The following is an 18,710-nucleotide window of genomic DNA, read 5'->3' as shown; positions in this document are numbered from 1 at the left end:
TGATGAGTGACATTGTTTTCCAAACCTCTTAGACACGAGGGGCTGCGCCGCCTGGCTCGACATCCTGTAGTTAACACCTGAGTCTGTCCTCCAAGGACTCATCATCCACGTTCATTCTCCTACTACCAGTGGGGTGGGGCAGGACAGATCAGTGTCATCCTTGTTTGCAAGTGAGGAAACTGAGGCATGTGGCTGTGTGACCTGACTGGGCCCCAGAGCCAGCATGTGGTTGTACTAGGCCTTTAGCTCCCTGCGGGAACACCGTCTGGAGCCTTCCTCCCCCAGCCCTGTCTGAGCATCTGTCACTTATGCTTGGGGCCTCTCTCTGGGCAGCGGCTGAGGAGACTGGCAGGAGGGACCGCTCAAGCAGTGTGAGGCGGACCCAGGCCATTCGGAGACGCCACAATGCGGGCAGCAACCCCACCCCTCCAGCCTCCGTCATGGGCTCGCCGCCCAGGTGAGCACCCTACTGGCTGGGCCAAGGGGCACTGGGGTGGTGGGGGGGGCTTAGGCTCTAACTGGAGCTGACCTGGGGCTGGCCCTCTCCAGCAGCCTGCAGGAGGCTCAGCGGGGCCGGGCTGCCTCCCACTCCCGGGCGCTGACGCTACCCTCTGCGCTGCATTTCGCCTCTTCACTGTTGCTCACCCGGGCCGGTGCCAATGTGCACGAGGCCTGCACCTTTGATGACACCTCTGAGGGTGCTGTGCACTATTTCTACGATGAGAGTGGTGAGTCTTCTCTAAGCTCAGCGGCCTGGTGTCTCCCCGCCCTCCTCCAACAGCCTGAGTCCTCCCAGCAGTGGTGCTCGCTTGTCCCTCTGGCCGGTACACTGCCCCCGCTGCCAGACGTCATCCTTGCAGCCTCTCTGAGGCACAGTGTCTCTGCTGTCTCTCTGCTAATGAGGAAATAGAGGCTCAGTCTGTGTTAGAGGGGAGATCTCAACCCGGGGAAGTGACTGCAGTACCTGGGCTCTTGACCTGTAGGCCCTTTCCTGTCCAGAGGTGGGGCTGCCCTCTCAGGGTGCACAGCACAGGGCTCCACCTTATTTGATGGGTCTGGTGCCCACGTGAGCCGGGCCTTGGTACTCCCGTCCCAGCCATGTTGCCTCATCTCTCACAAATTACCCCAGGTGTGCGGCGCTCCTACACCTTTGGCTTGGCTGGAGGTGGCTACGAGAACCCTGTGGGGCAACAAGGGGAGCAGGCAGCCAACGGAGCCTGGTGAGTCCCCAAGCCCAGCCTCCTGGGCCATTATCCTGGTGGCCTGCATCTCTGGGCAGTTCCCTGAGCCTGGAGTTTTCTCTCTTCCTGCTGGGCTTGGGCAGGGACAGCTCAGACTTGAAGGAGGAGGATGGGGAGCAGCAAAGGACAGAATTCCTGGGGTCTCTGGCTCTGTGACACCCCAGGCAGGAAGTTTGTAGGAAGCCCAGGGCTGGCTGGCAGGAGGAAGGTGAGGGAGCACAGTCTCAACACTTGGGCCAAGGCCTGGGAGGGAGGCACTTCTGTCACCTGCCTCCTCCTGACCCCACCACTTCTGTCCCTTGGGCCCCGGTTGGTCTTGGCACAGACAGCCCCACCTTCCTGGCCTTTGGCTCCACCCCACCCAGTCCCAATCCTTGCCCATGGTCGCATCCTGAATGACTGCCATTCCTACAGGGACCGCCACTCGCATTCCTCCAGCTTCCACTCAGCTGATGTCCCTGAGGCCACAGGTGGTCTGAACCTGCTGCAGCCTAGGCCTGTGGTTCTACAGGGCATGCAGGTGCGCCGGGTGCCCCTGGAGATCCCAGAGGTGAGGAGCAGCTGGGGAAGGGCCATGCCAGTGGGGCGTGATGAGGTGGGCAGATCACTGAGCCTGGCCTGTATAGAGAGCTTGCCCAGGCACCCCAGGAGGGACAGGCTGTGCTGAGTGAGGGCTCCAGGGGCCCTACTGTGTATGTCCTGACATTTGATGGCTGGCAGAGGCTCTGGATCTGAATGGCTGGAGAAGTCATTTATTAGCTTATTCTACAAATACCTCTGGAATATATTCCTAACTCTGGAGGGGCCCACAGTTAACGGGGGCGATAGGTGTTAACAATGATACTTGCAAAAGCGGCAGTGTTCTGCTGGCAAACGGGGGCCACGTGATGACGGTGCTGCCCTGTGGACACTGTGCACGGGTGGTTGCTGGAGTGCTCTGTTAATGCTTTCTGTCTCAGTGCAGTCGTTAACAGTGTCCTCTGTCACTCTTAAGAACATCCCAATCTGATAGTCAATTTATGTCATTAATTTGTTAACACCAGAAGCACTAAGAATTTACGAAACATCATTTCAGAATGTTCATTTCATAAACATTGAATTATGTTTATGAACATTATGAATTATGAACATGTTTATGAATGTTCATTCACAAATATGTTCATTTTCATAAAACATCATTTAAGGAATGTTCATAAAAGGGTCCCCAGTGCCTGACCCCCAAGGCCACAGATAGGCTGAGTAGCCCCCAGAAGCTCCCACCTGTCTCCTTCTGGTTTATTCCTCCTAACCATGTGGGGTGGAAGCACGGCCAGCAGCCGTCTCCAGAGGGAAGGGCTGTGCGCCCCAGGCTCTCCATTTTATCCTCAGAACCCAGCACAGGGCCGGGCCATAGCTGGGGCCCCGCAAGTGTTTGCTGAGTGAAGCATACAAGAAGTGAGAGAGGTCAAGTAATGTGCCGAGGGCCTCAGAGCTGGCGTTGGCACCCAGGCCTGTCCTCAAGGCTGAGTTGAGCCCTATGTGTACTCTCTGATGGGGAAATCAGAGTGACAGTGAATGGCTCTGTCTGGGAGGAGCGTAGCATTTGTGCCAAAGGTCAAGTAGATTTCCCTGAGCCTCAGAAGAGGTGGGAGAGTCTGCCTTACTGGGGAAGACAGGTGTGGGAGCTGGTGACTCTAGACAGCCATTGGGCCATGTCTTGGGAACCTGGATAGAGGAGGAGTCCCTTGGGATGAAGGGTTCGGGTGAGATCCGGGGCAGCTAGAAGAGTCTTTCTGTGTTTATGGAAATGGTCAACCAGGCTGGTGTGCTGAAGGGGGGTAACAGTAGACCGTGTGGGGGGTTGCGGGGCTGACGGCCGCGGCTGTGGGGACTGCAGTTTGACCTGCTGGACCAGGACTCCCTGCACGAATCCCAGGAGCAGACGCTGATGGAAGAAGCGCCACCCCGGGCCCAGCATAGCTACAAGTACTGGCTTCTCCCTGGCCGATGGACCTCTGTGCGCTATGAGCGGCTCGCCCTGCTGGCTCTGCTGGACCGGTGAGTGTCCCGCAGCCTTGGCCCCCAATTCTTGGAAAGCCCCTGGACCGTGGCTCCCCAGACTCTGTACCTGTGGAGGCAGTCATGGCAGCAGAGGCTGACTGCGGGGAGCTGAGGGCTTGGTGTTGGTGGGAGTCTGCAGTGGTGGTTTCTTAGGTTCATTTCGGGTATAAGAGGGTGGCCAGGTGGGTGGTCTATCCGAAAGTCCTGAAAAAACCTCATGTCCTATTCGCTTTCTTTATTAGCTTCTGTTGATTTGAAAATGAGTGCTGTAACCTAGAAAGGCTCACAGACCAGTTATCTCACCTTTCCCATTTCTCAGAGGGGACACCGAGTCCCAGAAAATCTGATAGAGAAGTCAGATGACTTTGGTTGTCTGTTGTAGAGAACCGGGGCCTAGAGCCCATGTGGCTTGTTGTCCTTCTGGGTTTCTCTAGACACGGTGACTGGGTGCTGGTCCCATGTGCATAGCGTGGCATGCCTGAGGTAGCGTGCATGATGTAGCCACATGCAGTTAACTCAGCCTCAGCTGGGGATGGGAGAATCATGGGAGTGATGGCACCCTGAGCCTCAGTGTCCAGGGCCAGCAAAAGTTGGGAAGGAGGGAACAGTGGAATGGCCTCTGGAGCAGGTGTTTGCATCTTCAGAGGACAAGGGTCTGGCATGGGCGGGGTCCCTAGATGGGCCTTTGGGGCTAGATCCATCTCCCCCACTGCCCCACTGGAAGGTGAGGCAGGACGGGCATGCCCTGACTCGGCTGTCCCTGCAGGACGCGGGGGGTGCTGGAGAACGTCTTCGGCGTGGGCCTGAGCAGCCTTGTGGCCTTCCTGGGCTACCTGCTGCTGCTCAAGGGCTTCTTCACTGACATCTGGGTCTTCCAGTTCTGCCTGGTCATCGCCTCCTGCCAGTACTCCCTGTTGAAGGTCAGGCCGGCTCCCTGTGTTTGCTCCCCTCCCAGCTTGTCCCCAAGATTGCCCTTCCACAACTCCAGTTTTGAGGGGTATAAGCTGAAAGGTAGATATTTTGCCTAAGGTTCCCTAGAGCCGGCCAGCTCTCTTACAAGCAAGAAAACTGAGGCTCAGGATGGTTTGGGGTTCTGACCTGGTCACTCATAACTGCCCAGTGGTGGAGCTGAACGGGTCTGGGGCCTCTGACCATCCCATGGGCACCGGCTCTAGTTGCCAACGTAGCCCTGTCTCTTCCAGAGTGTCCAGCCTGATGCGGCGTCCCCCATGCATGTGAGTACCCATGGAGCAGTGCCTCTGGCCAAGAGGCCACGGGAGGGGCTGAGACCAGGTGGGGAGGAGGGTGGGGCATGGAGGGCTGGAGCTCCCTCACCACCCCCATCACCCCTACCCAGCCAGGCTCTCCAGCTTGGACCCAGGGCCAGGCCTGGGGCCTGTGAGTGTGTGCATGTGCCAGAGGCGTGGCCAGTGGGGGAGGCCCAGCTCCTCATGGGCTGACCCCTCAGGGCCACAACTGGGTGATCGCGTACAGCCGGCCCGTCTACTTCTGCATCTGTTGTCTGCTCATCTGGCTGCTGGACGCCCTGGGCTCCACTCAGCTCTTCCCACCTGTCTCCCTCTACGGCCTCACGCTCTTCTCCGCCTCCTTCTTCTTCTGTGCCCGAGATGTGGCCACTGGTGAGGCTGGGCAGGGCTGCGGGGGCCCAGGAGCGTGAGTCCCGATGATGGGCTGCGGGAGGCCAGCAGGCTGACTGGGCCTTCATGTTCCTTCCCTGCCAGTGTTCACCTTGTGCTTCCCCTTCGTCTTCCTCCTGGGCCTCCTGCCCCAGGTCAACACCTGCCTCATGTACCTGCTGGAGCAAATAGATATGCATGGCTTCGGGGGCACAGGTAGGACGCCTGCAGGTGGCTCAGGTGGGGCCCTCAGATTGGGTCTGCAGCTCCACCCTTCTGGAACCTTCCCCTGTATCTGTACTGCAGATTCAAGGGTCCCCTGCCCCTCCCCTTCCCATCTTTCCCCTCTTGTCCCCTCCCCTCCCCCTCCCCCCCTTCCCCTCCTTTTCTTTGCTCTTCCCTCTGCTTCTCTCCCCTCCTGCCCTCCCTGGTAAGTGGTTTAAATGTGAGAATCCTGGAAGCTCTGAAGGCCACTTGGGGCTAGGGGCAGCAGAGGACAATGGACTAAGGGTGCTGTCCTAGGGAGGCTAGCCTCGGAATTGAGGGGCAGCCGGGCCGGGGGTAAGGTGGGGTGCCCGCAGGTAAGAGCTGGGCTGTACTCCTCCCCACCACGCAGCTGCCACCAGCCCGCTCACTGCAGTCTTCAGCCTCTTCCGCAGCCTGCTGGCCGCTGCCCTGCTCTACGGCTTCTGCCTTGGGGCCATCAAGGTAGGGTGGCCTGCAGGGTGGGGGCATGCTGCCATGTGTGGGGATGGTTGGGGTGGGGCTGCGAACTGGGCTCCGCAGTGGCTTCTCACACGGGCAACCCGGGCCCCGTGCTTACCTCACCTCACCTGACCAGCATGGATTCTTTCCCCAGACTCCATGGCCAGAGCAGCACGTCCCTGTCCTCTTCTCGGTCTTCTGTGGCCTCCTGGTGGCGCTGTCCTACCACCTGAGCCGGCAGAGCAGTGACCCCACCGTGCTCTGGTGGGTGCCCGCACGCGCCTGTGCTCGCCCTGGTGTGTGTGCTCTGGGTGTGTGTTTGTGTCTGCATGGTAGGGGTTTGTGGTCTGCATGTGCCCATGACTGACTGGGGCCGGGGTGAGGGAGGGACGTCCTCCTCCTGACTTTTCCTCACCCCCCAGGTCTCTGATCCGGAGCAAGCTCTTCTCTGAGCTAGAGGAGCGCAGCCTGGAGACAGCCCGGGCCGATCCCCCAGACCCCCTGCCGGACAAGATGCGCCAGTCGGTGGTAGGGGCCAGGAGTTGTGGTTCTGTGGGGAGGCGGTGGCGGGTCCTGCAGGGTGGGGGTCCCGGGAGAGGTGCGTCCAGCCCGGGCTGCTGGGCAGCTGAGTGTCTCTCCTGGCTCTGCAGCGTGAGGTCCTGCACTCCGACCTGGTGATGTGTGTGGTGATTGCCGTGCTCACCTTCGCCATCAGCGCCAGCACTGTCTTCATTGCCCTGAAGGTTTGTGTGGCATGGGCTGCCACCTCTCGCTGTCTTGGTGGGAGCCTGTTCCATCTGAGGGCCCTGGGCAGCCCCTCCCCGGCCTGTGCCAGGTGGCCCTCTGTGGCCCCTTGGCCTGCTCCTATCAGCTGAGCCTTCGACCTCTCCCTCCTGTAGTCGGTGCTAGGTTTCGTGTTGTATGCGCTGGCTGGGGCCGTGGGCTTCTTCACACATTACCTGCTGCCACAACTCCGCAAACAGCTGCCCTGGTTCTGCCTGTCACAGCCTGTGCTGAAGCCGCTGGAGTACAGCCAGTACGAAGTGCGTGGTGAGTGCCTGCCCCTGATGGCCAGGCCTGGGCGGTGGTTCGGGCTGCAGCCTGGCTGGTGGGAGCTGTGGTCCTCTTGGCTCAGGAGTGCCAGCAGGGGGCACCCGCTGCCCACACTACCCTTTCTGCACTCTCCCTGCCCTCTGTGTCCCCACTGCCCGGCTTTGCTCTCTGCCCACTCTTCTCCCTGTGCCCTACTGTGCCCTTACCTTGCCTGCGTTGCCCTAGTCCTGCCTTCCTTGCCGTCTGTGAGGAGATGGAAGAATCAGAACCCCAGGGCCCTGAAGGGATCTCTTGTCCAGAAGTAAACACTGGTCACCAGTGGACCAGATCTGCCTGGAGCATATTTTCACTGAGCTGCGTTAATGTTTTTTAAAAAATGCTGGAGTCTGTATTTTAGTGTCTCAATTTGTGATACGAGGATCCATTATTCTTGTTTTCTTTTTTGTTTTTTGCAATCTCTCCCTCCTGGGTTCAAGCAATTTTCCTACCTTAGCCTCCCAAGTAGCTGGGACTATAGGTGCCTGCCACCATGTCCAGCTAATTTTTGTATTTTTAATAAAGACGGGGTTTCACACGTTGGCCAGGATGGTCTCCATCTCTTGACCCCATGATCTGCCCACCTTGCCCTCCCAAAGTGCTGGGATTACAGGCATGAGCCACCGTGCCCGGCTGTTACTTGTTTTTCTTAGAACAACAGAAGATTTTGCCAACCTGAGCCGAGGGGTGCCCATTAGAAGGGCCCAGCATGCAGGCCCACTGTGTACTCGAGCCCTAGCTAGCCTGCTGTACGTGGGCATTTGTGATTTCCTCATTGGCCTTGTTTTCACAGACAGCAAAACAGGGCAGAGCACCCACCATAGAGCAAGCCTCAATGTGCTAAGTGGCATGTTGAGCCCTTGCCCTGCCGGGGTTCGTTGCTCTCATTTGAGCTGCTACAGATCAGCCCCTCCCTCCTAGAGTCTCTGAGGACTCAGGACAGTGCAGCCTGTGGTTTGCCCTCCTAGGGAAGGACTTCCTTAGGGAAGGTGGGCGTGTGCAAGCCAGGTGCTGGCCAACAGTCCTGGCCTCTCCACAGGTGCCGCCCAGGTGATGTGGTTTGAGAAGCTGTACGCTGGCCTGCAGTGCGTAGAGAAGTACCTCATCTACCCCGCCGTGGTGCTCAACGCCCTCACGGTGGACGCCCACACGGTCGTCAGCCACCCGGACAAGTACTGCCTCTAGTGAGGACCACCCCTCCCTTGATGGTCCCGTCATCCACGTTCCCTTTTGATCCACGGGGAAACTACAGCCCGGAGAGGGAATGAGTCATGTTTAAGGTTGCTCAGCAAGCTAAAGCAGGACCCCAGCTCCTGACACGACGTCCCATGAAGTGGTTGCCTCTTTGAAAGCAAATGTGTTCCCCCCACACCCCCTAGAAGAGCAGAGACTAAGAGTCACAGGCCCGAAAGAGCAGGGGCCGGCCTAGTAGAGCAGAGGCCTGGGGTTGCCCTCAGGCCAGGGCAGGGGAGGGATGGGACACCTGGACCTACTGCCCCCGTCCCCCACCGAGCACCCAATGCCTGCCCCTCACCTACAGCTGCCGGGCCTTACTGATGACTGTGGCTGGGCTGAAGCTACTGCGCTCGGCCTTCTGCTGCCCACCCCAGCAGTACCTGACGCTGGCCTTCACTGTCCTGCTCTTCCACTTCGACTACCCGCGCCTCTCCCAGGGCTTTCTGCTTGACTACTTCCTCATGTCCCTGCTTTGCAGCAAGGTGAGGACACCAGGCTGCCCAATGGGAGCTGAGCCGACTTCTGCCTGGATGGGAAGAGAATTTCCTGAGGCCCTGTGGCCACCACTCTGTATCAGCCCCATGGGCCTTTGCAGCAGTTTCTCAAGGAAGGGGTTACTTCTACACCCTACAGAGAGGAGACTGAGGCTGAAGGAGGTAGAGGGACTTGCCTCAGTCTTCCAGAGAATTGGTGGTCAGCCAGGATTTGAACCTAGGCCTGTCTGACCCCACAGCCACCTCCTCCGAAATGGTTGGGGTAGTCAGGACCTGGACTTGTCCTGGAGGCAAACCTCTGAGTTCCGTGCCCCTTTGCCACCCTGGATCCAGAGCAGTCAGAGCTGAGTTTCGGAAGCCCCTAGGGCCTGAGCTGTATAGGTGTATAGGTGCTCTGCCAAGCTGTGGCATTGCCAGGGCTTTGGGGGTCACTTTGAACTAAGGACCATTCTCCTGCACTCTACTGGAGGCCTGCGGTGGTGCCTGGAACCCCAGGCAGGCCTGAGGCTTTTTCTCCCTCACTTGGACATTCTGTTCTTGCTTTCTGGCCTGGCCAAGGATGTCGGGTGTCCACATTGCATACCCTCTGAGGGCAGAGCCTGTGACTGTCCCTGACTTTCAGTACCATAGTCCAGCTCCAGCCTCACTAGTGACCTAGTGGTGTGACCCAAGGAAGTCATTTATTGTCTCTATCTTCTCTGAACCTCAACTTTCCCAACGGTGAAATGGGGCCAGCAATAGGAATAAGAAGCTCCCAGGGTGGTAGTGTGAACTAAATGGCTACTGCTCCTTTAGAGCTCCGGCAGGGGTTGCTAATGATATCAGGAGCCTTGAGCCGTGTCCAAAGCACAAGGGCTGGCAGTGATCTTAAGCTTGGCCCCAGTGGGCCATGATCCAAGCCTCTGAATGGGGGCCTGGCATCCGGGGGCTTCCGTGAGTGACCGTGCATGCCTTCTTCCTCTCCCTGCCGGCCCTGCCAGCTGTGGGACCTGCTGTACAAGCTGCGTTTCGTGCTGACCTACATCGCGCCCTGGCAGATCACCTGGGGCTCGGCTTTCCACGCCTTTGCCCAGCCCTTTGCTGTGCCCCGTATCCGGCCTGTGTTTGGGTGGGGGTGGGCAGGGAGGGCTGTGGCATGGTGCGGTGGAGGTGGTGGGGGGTCAGGAGGTCCTGCCGCCTGCCGTGTCCTTGACTGTGGCTCAGACTCAGCCATGCTCTTCGTCCAGGCCCTGCTCTCGGGGCTCTTCTCCACGCCGCTCAACCCACTGCTGGGCAGTGCCGTCTTCATCATGTCCTATGCTCGGCCCCTCAAGTTCTGGGAACGTGACTACAAGTGAGTCTCACAGGAGGCAGGAGCATGCTCAGCAGGGCAGGAAGGGAGGGGTCTGGAGCCCAAGCTGGAGGCCATCCACAGAGGGGCTGCAGCAGGTGTGGGAGGGTGTGGGTGCAGTGGAGGCACTTGAGGCAGCGGATCCGATGAGGGCAGGGCCTGCACCAGGCCAAGGTCTCAGGCTCCCAGTGTGGGGGCAGTGGGGCCCAGGGGTGAACCCAGCCTCCCCGCTTCCTGGCCATGTGTCCTGTGCAAGTCCCTTCATGTCCCTGAGCCTCAGTGTCCTCATCTGCCTGTGTAACGGGGCCATCATGGATGGTATTGGCCTTGGGGCATGGGGAGAGCATGAGCAGGGAGCACCCTTTCTTTGACTTCTTGGCCATCCACCTTGTTCTCTCTCTGAACAGCACTAAACGCGTGGATCATTCCAACACCCGCCTGGTCACACAGCTGGACCGGAACCCTGGTGTGTACCCGGCCATCCGAGGGGCTTTAGAGCAGGGCCTCCCTGGGGCGGGAGACAAGTTAGCTAACTTGTCATTTTGTCCATTTGCCTGTCTGTCCTGGGTCCTAGGCGCTGATGACAATAACCTCAACTCCATCTTCTATGAGCACTTGACGCGTTCTCTGCAGCACACGCTTTGTGGAGACCTGGCGCTGGGCCGCTGGGGCAACTATGGCCCTGGCGACTGCTTCGTCCTGGCCTCCGACTACCTCAACGCCCTGGTACACCTCATCGAGGTTGGCAATGGCCTTGTCACCTTCCAGCTGCGTGGCCTTGAGTTCCGGGGTGAGCCTCAGGACTAGGCTCGGGTGGGCAGGTGCGGCTTGGGCCTGACACAGGTGCTGCGTTCGATGGCAAGTCCAAGCAAGGTCCAGTCCAGCTCTGGGCCTTGGGCAAGGCACTCCTCCTCCCAGGGCCTGCGTTTCCCAGTCTGAGCAATGAGGTGGCAGGGTCTCTTGGCCAAACCTGCACCTACCCTGCCTTTAGGTCCCAGTGACTCTACGGTTGCTGCAGTGAGGGCCTGGGCCTGGAGGTCTGGGTTCTCAACGCCAGCTCCCCCAGCCTGCTCTGTGGTTTTAGGCTTGGTCCACAGGTTGGGTGCCGTGAGTGAGCCAGCCCCTTCTCTCAGGAAGACGTGTGTGTTGGATGCCCCAAGAGTGCAGAGGGGCCCGACCCTGTGTCCCCGTCCCCTCCCGCCCTGCCCTTTGATGCTGGGAGTTGGGAGGAGAAAGGCAGGCGCTCCCTTATGAATCCTTTCATCCGATAAGGTTGACTCCCCAGCACCTCGGGGGTGGATGACAGCAGGTCTCTAATGCCATCTTGGTCACTTTCCCAGGACAGGGCAGGTTAGGGATTATTCTGGCTGCCCCTGACTGCACACTCCTCTCCCGCAGGCACTTACTGCCAGCAGCGCGAGGTGGAGGCCATCACAGAGGGTGTGGAGGAGGACGAGGGCTGTTGCTGCTGCGAGCCCGGCCACCTGCCTCGGGTCCTGTCCTTCAATGCTGCCTTTGGGCAGCGCTGGCTGGCCTGGGAGGTGACAGCCAGCAAGTACGTGCTGGAGGGCTACAGCATTAGTGACAACAACGCTGCCTCCATGCTGCAGGTTTTCGACCTCCGCAAGATCCTCATCACCTACTACGTGAAGGTACGGTGGGCAGGCGTGGCTGGGCAGCACAGCCCGAGGGTGAGCGCTCGCTGCAGGAGGCCCCATTACCCGCTTCTGGGTTGTCGGGAGCCTGTTTTGGCCGAGGGAAGCCGAGGCCTCAGTTTAAGTGTCCCCCAAGATACCACTGCCAGACCTCAGGTAGCAGGGGCCTCTGTGCCCATGTGGTTCTGATGATAGGTGCCCAGGGCAAGGAAGGCTTGCCTTGGGCAGTGCGTATGGGACAGGTGGGCAGTTGTGGAAGCCAGTCTTTGAAACCACCAGTCCCCTGCCCCGGCTCACTCAGCACCGAGCAGTGGCGAAACTAACTGTGGTTGTGTTAATATCTCACGGGAGCGGCTTCCCAAGCAGTAGTGTTTACCGTGGGCGGGCCCTGTGCTGGGCATCTCTTCTGAGCTGGGTAGAGTCTCCCACCCTTTGAGAGGGGCCCTGCTATCTTATAGATGTGGAAGTTGGCTTGCAAAGGTTCTAGAATCTGAAGAAAGTGGCCAAACCAGGCTTTGAACCCAGGCTGGCCCTCTGAGCCACAGAGCTTTCCTGCCTCAACCTGAGCCAGGCCTGGGGATCTTGAGACTTCTTGGAGGTGGTGGGGGTTGGTGAGGCAACGTGGGGTGCATAAGGAGCCCTGGGATGGGGGTTCTGATCAGCCTAGAATGTCTCCTCCCTTGTGTGCCTCAGCTTATCCCTTGAGAAGTGGGGGTTATTGCAGTTCTGTGAGATGGCAGAAATGTTGAGGCTTGGCTGGGCATGGTGGCTCACATCTATAATCCCAGCACTTTGGAAGGCCAAGGCGGGTGGATCTCCTGAGGTCAGGAGTTTGAGACCAGCCTGGCCAATGTGGTGAAACCCCATCTCTACTAAAAAATAAAAAAAAATTAGCTGGCCTTGGTGGTGGGCACCTGTAGTCCCAGCTACTCTGGAGTCTGAGGCAGGAGAATCGCTTGAACCCAGAAGGCAGAGGTTGCAATGAGCCGAGATCATGCTGCTGTACTTGAGCCTGGGCGACAGAATGAGACTCTGTTTCGGGGGAAAAAAAAGAAATTTTGAGGCTTTGTGGTGGTGCCCAGAATAAGGTCCTTAGAGTGGGGTGAGTTGCTGAGCACAGTCCAAACTCCCACATGCCTTCTCAGGGTCTGCCCCAGAGCTCCCTGTGTTGGGCCGTGGGGGTGGCCTGTTGGGGCCCAGGTGAGCCTGCCACCGAGGCCCTCTCTGGCGTAGTCTCATGCAGCCCTGGCTGTCCTTTTGCCTCCAAAGGAAATGCTGTCCATGCCACACTCAGAAGAGCTGTCATTTTTTTTGTCATTCCTTCTGCCTTCCTAGCCACTCCTAGGCAAGGATTTGTGAGACCATCTCCCTTTTATCAAGAAGGAGGCTGAGTCTAGAGAGGGACATTCCCAGCCCCAGGTCACCCAGTGGTCATGGCCCGCTCGACCTTCTGGTCCCGTCTTGCCCAGGTCACCCTGCTGGTCTGTCAGGCCAGAGCCGGCAGGTTGAGATGTGCCCTGCCAAGTCTCTTGTCCCATGGGGAAGCCAACTTGCCACATCTAAGGCTCCCTTAAAGGCTGGGCAGAATTTGGGTCTGGTGAAGATGCCTGGAGGACCTGGGGAGGCTCCTCTGAGGATGTGGACTGAGAGTGAAGCTTGGAAGGACAAGTCAGGGCGGCTGTGGGTGGGGCTGGGGGGAGGCGGGTATGCCGGGGAGCCTGGTGCATCTAGGGCAGTGTCCCTGCAGGGATAGGTCCTTTGCAGGTCTTTGGCCAGACAGGGCGGAACCCCTCCCGTGAGCTTTGCCCTTCCCATGGAGTTGCTGGGCTCTCAGACTGGCTCATGCAGCTGGGAAAGACCACGAGAGCAGGGAAAGGCACCGTGGTGAGGCTGCATGGAATCCGGGCAGTGCTTCCCGGGAAGCACCTTGGGCAGAGCCCAGCTCGCAGTGAGTGCTCACAGGCAGAGCCGTGTCAGAGAAAATGATGGCGCTGGTGAAGGTTAACCAAGCACCTGATATGTGCCAGGCCAGCTCCTCCCCCTGTCCCTGAAGGTTTCACTTTTCCTTTCTTTCTTTTTTTTTTTTTTTGAGACAAGGTCTCATTCTGTCATCCCCGCCGGAAGGCAGTGGTGCCATCTGGGTTCACTGCTATGTCTGCCTCCTGGGTTCAAGCAATCCTCCCATCTCAGCCTCCCAGGTAGCTGGGACTACAGGTGCACACCACCACGCCTGGCTAATTTTTGTATTTTTTGTAGAGATGAGGTTTCGCCATATTGCCCAGGCTGGTCTTGAACTCTTCGGTTCAAGTGATCCTCCCATCTCAGCCTCCTGAAGTGCTGAGATTATAGGTGTGAGCCACCGTGCCTAGCCGAAGCTTTGCTTTTCTGAGTCTTTTTAGCAGCACTGGTGGTGCCTGGATTATAGAGGCGAGCTATGGGCAAGAAGTCAGTCCCCCGGGTCTGTCCTGGCCAAGGGCCTGTCCCATTTGCTCCATCTTGGGGTGGCATGTGGAACCCCTGTGACCTCACTGGCTGCCCTGCCAGCCTTAACCAGCCTGTGCATCCTGGCCATGCCAGCTACCTGCCTTCCAAAGCTCCTGTATGTTTGTCCAAACAGATGCTTAAAACCAACAGGGCCTCTTAACAAGAGGTCCAGGAGCCCCCAGCTTTGGGTACCAGATGTGCCTGTGGCTTCTTTCTGAGGAGAGGCCTGATGACTGTCATGCTTCAGCTGCCTAAAGGGACCTGTGACCCAGGCGCTCTGAGGCAGACCCACTATTCAGCCTGCCCTTCTGGCCCTGAGATCTGGATCCCATAATGTCATGATGGAGAAGATACAGGGTTCAGATTGCAGTTCAGTCTGTGCCGCCCCCCACTGCCCCCACCCCCGGCCCATGTGCCGTCTGGATGCTGCTGTGCTCCAGGTTCTGTTTGTGCAGGAACACCAGCTCCTGCTGCTGCCCAGCCCACAGGCTGCACAGGCACTGAAGGTTCACCCGAGGACCACACCCCAGGGTCAGGGTGCTGGCCCGAGGCAGGTGAGGGACAGAGTTCAGGGCAGGTGGGACTAGCCCTAACTTGATGACTTGGAAGCTGAGGTGGTGCTTGTTGAGCATGATGATCTTGTATTCTTCTGGGGCTGCCATCTGCCTGAGCCTCAGTTTTCTATATAAATGGGGCATATCCTAGGGCAGAGGCAGGCCGATGCTGCCTGAGTGCTGGCCTCGGCCTGGGACTTCCCGCTCTGTTAGTGGTTACTTCCTGGCGGCTTTGTCGCTCCTCCTTCCTGGCCTAGGGGAAGGAGTCAACTTGCCTGGGTGCTCTTGAGAACTGAGACGGCTGCTGTAGGAGCAGGGCGCTCCAGAAAGTAGACATAGCTCAGTCTGGGGGAGGAGCCTGTGAGCCTCGATGCTGTCTCCTCCAGTAGGCAGGGTGGGGACACCGGCCTGATGCCTGCCACTCCTCTCCTAGAGCATCATCTACTACGTGAGCCGCTCACCAAAGCTGGAGGCGTGGCTCAGCCATGAGGGTATCTCGGCAGCCCTGCGGCCTGTGCGCGCACCTGGCTATGCCGACTCAGATCCCACCTTCTCACTGAGCGTGGACGAGGACTATGACCTTCGCCTGTCTGGCCTCTCGCTGCCCTCCTTCTGCGCAGTGCACCTCGAGTGGATCCAGTACTGCGCCTCCCGGCGCAGCCAGGTCAGGCTCCGCTACCCGTGGCTGACACCTGGGGCCGTGGGACCTGGGCTTCCCCACTCCCCTGCTCCCCGTTTGGTTTCCTCTCACCCTGAGCCTCCCTTGGCCTGCACCCCAGCCCCCACCCCAAGTTCCCTGTCCCAGGTCTGAGTTGGGATGGGGGTCTTTATGCCACAGCCTGTGGAGCAGGACTGGAACTCCCCGCTGGTCACGCTGTGTTTTGGCCTGTGTGTGCTGGGCCGCCGGGCCCTAGGGACGGCGTCTCACAGCATGTCTGCAAGGTGAGTGCTCGGGGGTCGTGCTGGGGCTGTGCTTCAGGGGCTGTGCTGGGTCGTGCTGGGGCTGTGCTGGGGTCGTGCTGGGGCTGTGAGGCCTCTGACCTCAGCTGTATCCCTCCTGATCTCTTTTCTACCTCTCCCACCCCCAGCACGACCTCTTCCCCACCCCACCTCTTCTACCCGGAGCTCTGTGGTCTCTGGCCGCAGAGGCCACAAAAACTACGGTGGTCCTTCCTGTTGGGATAGTTCTTCTCCCATGGGCAGGGCACTTCTCGGTCACAACCTTGCCTGCTCCTCAATGCTCTGTGACAGACATGGGCAGAGATTGGCCTCTTTGTCAGGATGGGGAAACTGAGGCCCAGCGTGAGGAAAGGCCTCTGCTTGGATCACTCTGAAGCCTTACCCCTGGGTCCTTCACGCCCCTTTCTCTCCCCTCCCTGATCTTCCTCCCGCTTAGCCTGGAGCCTTTCCTCTACGGCCTACACGCCCTATTCAAGGGGGACTTTCGCATCACCTCCCCACGTGACGAGTGGGTCTTTGCTGACATGGACCTGCTTCACCGCGTTGTGGCACCTGGGGTTCGCATGGCCCTCAAGCTTCACCAGGTCAGGGAGAGGTGTGCCCAGCAGCATGATCGGGTGGTGGATGAAGCCTTTCTCCAGGGCAGGGCCACTGACCCCAGTCCCCCCATTTCCCCACCAGGACCACTTCACGTCCCCAGATGAATATGAGGAGCCGGCAGCCCTATATGATGCCATTGCAGCCAACGAGGAACGGCTGGTCATCTCGCATGAGGGTGACCCGGCCTGGCGCAGCGCCATCCTCAGCAACACGCCCTCCTTGCTGGCGCTGCGCCATGTCCTGGACGATGCCTCGGATGAGTACAAGATCATCATGCTCAACCGGCGTCACCTCAGCTTCCGAGTTATCAAGGTGGGGCTAGCCCTACCTGCCCTGATCCCTGCCCCCAACCCGCCTTGGGCTGGCCCCCTGACCCTGGCATGTGGCCCTCAGGTGAACCGGGAGTGCGTGCGTGGCCTGTGGGCTGGGCAGCAGCAGGAGCTGGTGTTCCTGCGCAACCGAAACCCTGAGCGTGGCAGCATCCAGAACGCCAAGCAGGCGCTTCGGAACATGATCAACTCCTCCTGCGACCAGCCGCTGGGCTACCCCATCTATGTGTCACCTCTCACCACCTCACTGGCTGGCAGCCACCCCCAGCTACGGGCGCTGTGGGGTGGCCCCATCAGCCTGGGTGCCATTGCCCGCTGGCTCCTGCGAAGCTGGGAGAGGTGAGGCCCCAGGAAGGGGTAACGTGGCATGGGAGGAAGCCGAGGTGCAGCACTTGCCTCCTGGGTCTCAGAGGGAGGATGTGCCGGAGCCAGGGCTGGCATCCCAGGAGATGACCCCCTTCCAGAGCTGACCTGCCCCTCCTAGATGTCATCTTACCCCCAGAGCTGACAGTGGCCTTTAGCCGTTAAACACTGTTGACAGCGCCACCCTCAAAAGACCCTCCAAAGTAGGTGGCAGCCTCTTCGAGGGGAGGATCCTGGGGCTCAGAGGTGTTAATGATTTGTCCTGGGGCTGAGGACTCGTGTCGTGAGGGCTCTGACCTCAGCTGTGTCCCTCCTGATCTCTTTTCTACCTCTTCCACCCCTAGGCTTCACAAGGGCTGTGGCGCTGGCTGCAATAGTGGCGGGAATGTGGATGACTCAGACTGTAGTGGGGGCGGTGGCCTGACCTCCCTCAGCAATAACCCCCCTGTTGCACACCCCACGCCTGAGAACACAGCAGGTGAGGGGCGAGGCTGGGCTGAACCCATGGGTGAAGAGTATTGCCCAGCTGAGGTCTCTGCTGTCTTATCTGTCTCCTACAGGCAATGGTGACCAACCCCTCCCACCGGGCCCTGGCTGGGGGCCTCGGCCCTCCCTGAGTGGCTCTGGTGATGGGCGCCCCCCTCCTCTGCTGCAGTGGCCTCCCCCTCGGCTCCCTGGACCCCCCCCTGCATCGCCTACCCCCACAGAGGGTCCCCGGACCTCACGGCCCCCTGGTCCTGGTCTCCTCGGTTCTGAGGGTCCTAGTGGGAAGTGGAGCCTGGGGGGCCGGAAGGGCCTGGGAGGATCTGATGGGGAGCCAGCCTCAGGGAGCCCCAAAGGAGGTACCCCCAAATCTCAGGTAAGGCGCCTGTGGGAGGGCTGGGTCCCAGAAGGCTCAGGCCTGCTCGCCTGCCAACCTCTCTCCCCTCCCCCAGGCGCCTCTAGACCTCAGCCTCAGCCTCAGCCTCAGCCTCAGCCCAGATGTCAGCACTGAGGCCTCGCCCCCCAGAGTTGCCCAGGACATTCCTTGCTTGGACAGCAGTGCCCCTGAGAGTGGCACACCTACAGGCGCCCCAGGCGACTGGCCTGCCCATGCCGAGGAGCGGGAAAGCCCGGCAGCACAGCCCCTGCTGGAACACCAGTACTGAGCCACCTGGCGCCCACTGGACCTCCTGTTAGGACTCAGTAGTGGACCTGCTCTGCTGCCTCTGGCCCTCTCTGCTGGACCACAGAATTGAGTGGATTTGACCTCCACGTCTGAACCCTGACCTCTGGCTGCCTTGGCCAGAGAACCAAAACTGAATGACCCATACCTCTGACCTTGACCCCTGATCTCTCTCATCCCCAGTCCGGGGCCTGGGCTCCCCAGATGGAGGCAGGCAGCCTCCCAGCCAGGCCCTAAGAGCCAAACCATGGGCTGGTCCCACTTGGAGCCCGTGGCCAGTACCACCTCAGCCCCTGGGCCTGAACTGCCTGCAGGAGTGGGCCCCCTTGGCCTGGACCTGGGGCCTGAAGTGTGGGAAGGGTGGTTTCTTGGTTTCTTTCCTTTATTATTATTTTTTTTGGTCTTTTTTTTTTTTTTTTTTTTTTTGTGCTTCGGAGACATCAGAATTAATAACACTATTTTTGATTTTGGTTGGCAGTTTTTTTTTCTACCTGGGAATGGATACAGGATAGAACAGGCGGCTAAGTTGGGGTGGACAAACACACAGGGTGAAGGATGTGATTAGAGATCAAGGGCAGACCAAGGCGGGGTCCAGGTAGAGCCGAGTCCTCTTCCCCTCAGGCCTGCTCCCTTTTCAAGCCTTTATCTGAAGGTTATTGTCTGGTATTTCCCACCCCCATATGGTCAAAGACTTCCAGGTCTGGTGGCTCCTACATTTAACCAGGCTTGTCCTTGGCCAAAGCCTTTCCCTGGAACTCAGTTGCTCCAAGGCGTAGAGATGACACCTGTCTAAGGTGTTTTCAGAATAAATGAGAGCGCGCTAGTGGA

At 59.1% G+C, this 18,710-nt stretch overlaps 1 protein-coding gene across 3 annotated transcripts in view; it reads left to right on the top strand.

The window, feature by feature from the left end:
* The window catches only part of PCNX3 (pecanex 3), a 22,865-nt gene extending 4,155 nt beyond the window's left edge, over nucleotides 1-18,710 (top strand). For 2 of the 3 annotated variants that reach the window (XM_021673054.2, XM_064364733.1), the window contains exons 7-35: nucleotides 334-457; nucleotides 550-728; nucleotides 1,130-1,220; nucleotides 1,656-1,791; nucleotides 3,118-3,278; nucleotides 4,048-4,201; nucleotides 4,484-4,516; nucleotides 4,750-4,921; nucleotides 5,024-5,134; nucleotides 5,535-5,626; nucleotides 5,778-5,887; nucleotides 6,046-6,151; nucleotides 6,274-6,366; nucleotides 6,523-6,673; nucleotides 7,752-7,896; nucleotides 8,253-8,430; nucleotides 9,423-9,531; nucleotides 9,646-9,775; nucleotides 10,180-10,238; nucleotides 10,347-10,562; nucleotides 11,171-11,424; nucleotides 14,899-15,129; nucleotides 15,304-15,407; nucleotides 15,862-16,009; nucleotides 16,107-16,337; nucleotides 16,419-16,693; nucleotides 17,062-17,195; nucleotides 17,278-17,576; nucleotides 17,653-18,710. In XM_021673054.2, coding sequence (XP_021528729.2) covers nucleotides 334-457; nucleotides 550-728; nucleotides 1,130-1,220; nucleotides 1,656-1,791; nucleotides 3,118-3,278; nucleotides 4,048-4,201; nucleotides 4,484-4,516; nucleotides 4,750-4,921; nucleotides 5,024-5,134; nucleotides 5,535-5,626; nucleotides 5,778-5,887; nucleotides 6,046-6,151; nucleotides 6,274-6,366; nucleotides 6,523-6,673; nucleotides 7,752-7,896; nucleotides 8,253-8,430; nucleotides 9,423-9,531; nucleotides 9,646-9,775; nucleotides 10,180-10,238; nucleotides 10,347-10,562; nucleotides 11,171-11,424; nucleotides 14,899-15,129; nucleotides 15,304-15,407; nucleotides 15,862-16,009; nucleotides 16,107-16,337; nucleotides 16,419-16,693; nucleotides 17,062-17,195; nucleotides 17,278-17,576; nucleotides 17,653-17,865 — 4,439 coding nt within the window. In that variant the 3' untranslated portion in view covers nucleotides 17,866-18,710. The remainder of the gene's footprint in view (nucleotides 1-333; nucleotides 458-549; nucleotides 729-1,129; nucleotides 1,221-1,655; nucleotides 1,792-3,117; nucleotides 3,279-4,047; nucleotides 4,202-4,483; nucleotides 4,517-4,749; nucleotides 4,922-5,023; nucleotides 5,135-5,534; nucleotides 5,627-5,777; nucleotides 5,888-6,045; nucleotides 6,152-6,273; nucleotides 6,367-6,522; nucleotides 6,674-7,751; nucleotides 7,897-8,252; nucleotides 8,431-9,422; nucleotides 9,532-9,645; nucleotides 9,776-10,179; nucleotides 10,239-10,346; nucleotides 10,563-11,170; nucleotides 11,425-14,898; nucleotides 15,130-15,303; nucleotides 15,408-15,861; nucleotides 16,010-16,106; nucleotides 16,338-16,418; nucleotides 16,694-17,061; nucleotides 17,196-17,277; nucleotides 17,577-17,652) is intronic. The other variant, XM_021673055.2, reaches the window with a different exon arrangement.

This window comes from Aotus nancymaae, unplaced genomic scaffold, assembly GCF_030222135.1.
Source record: "Aotus nancymaae isolate 86718 unplaced genomic scaffold, 86718_ANA_hifiasm-v0.15.2.pri h1tg000059l, whole genome shotgun sequence".
Taxonomy (NCBI): Eukaryota; Metazoa; Chordata; class Mammalia; order Primates; family Aotidae; genus Aotus; species Aotus nancymaae.
This window is presented reverse-complemented; position numbering and strand designations above follow the sequence as displayed.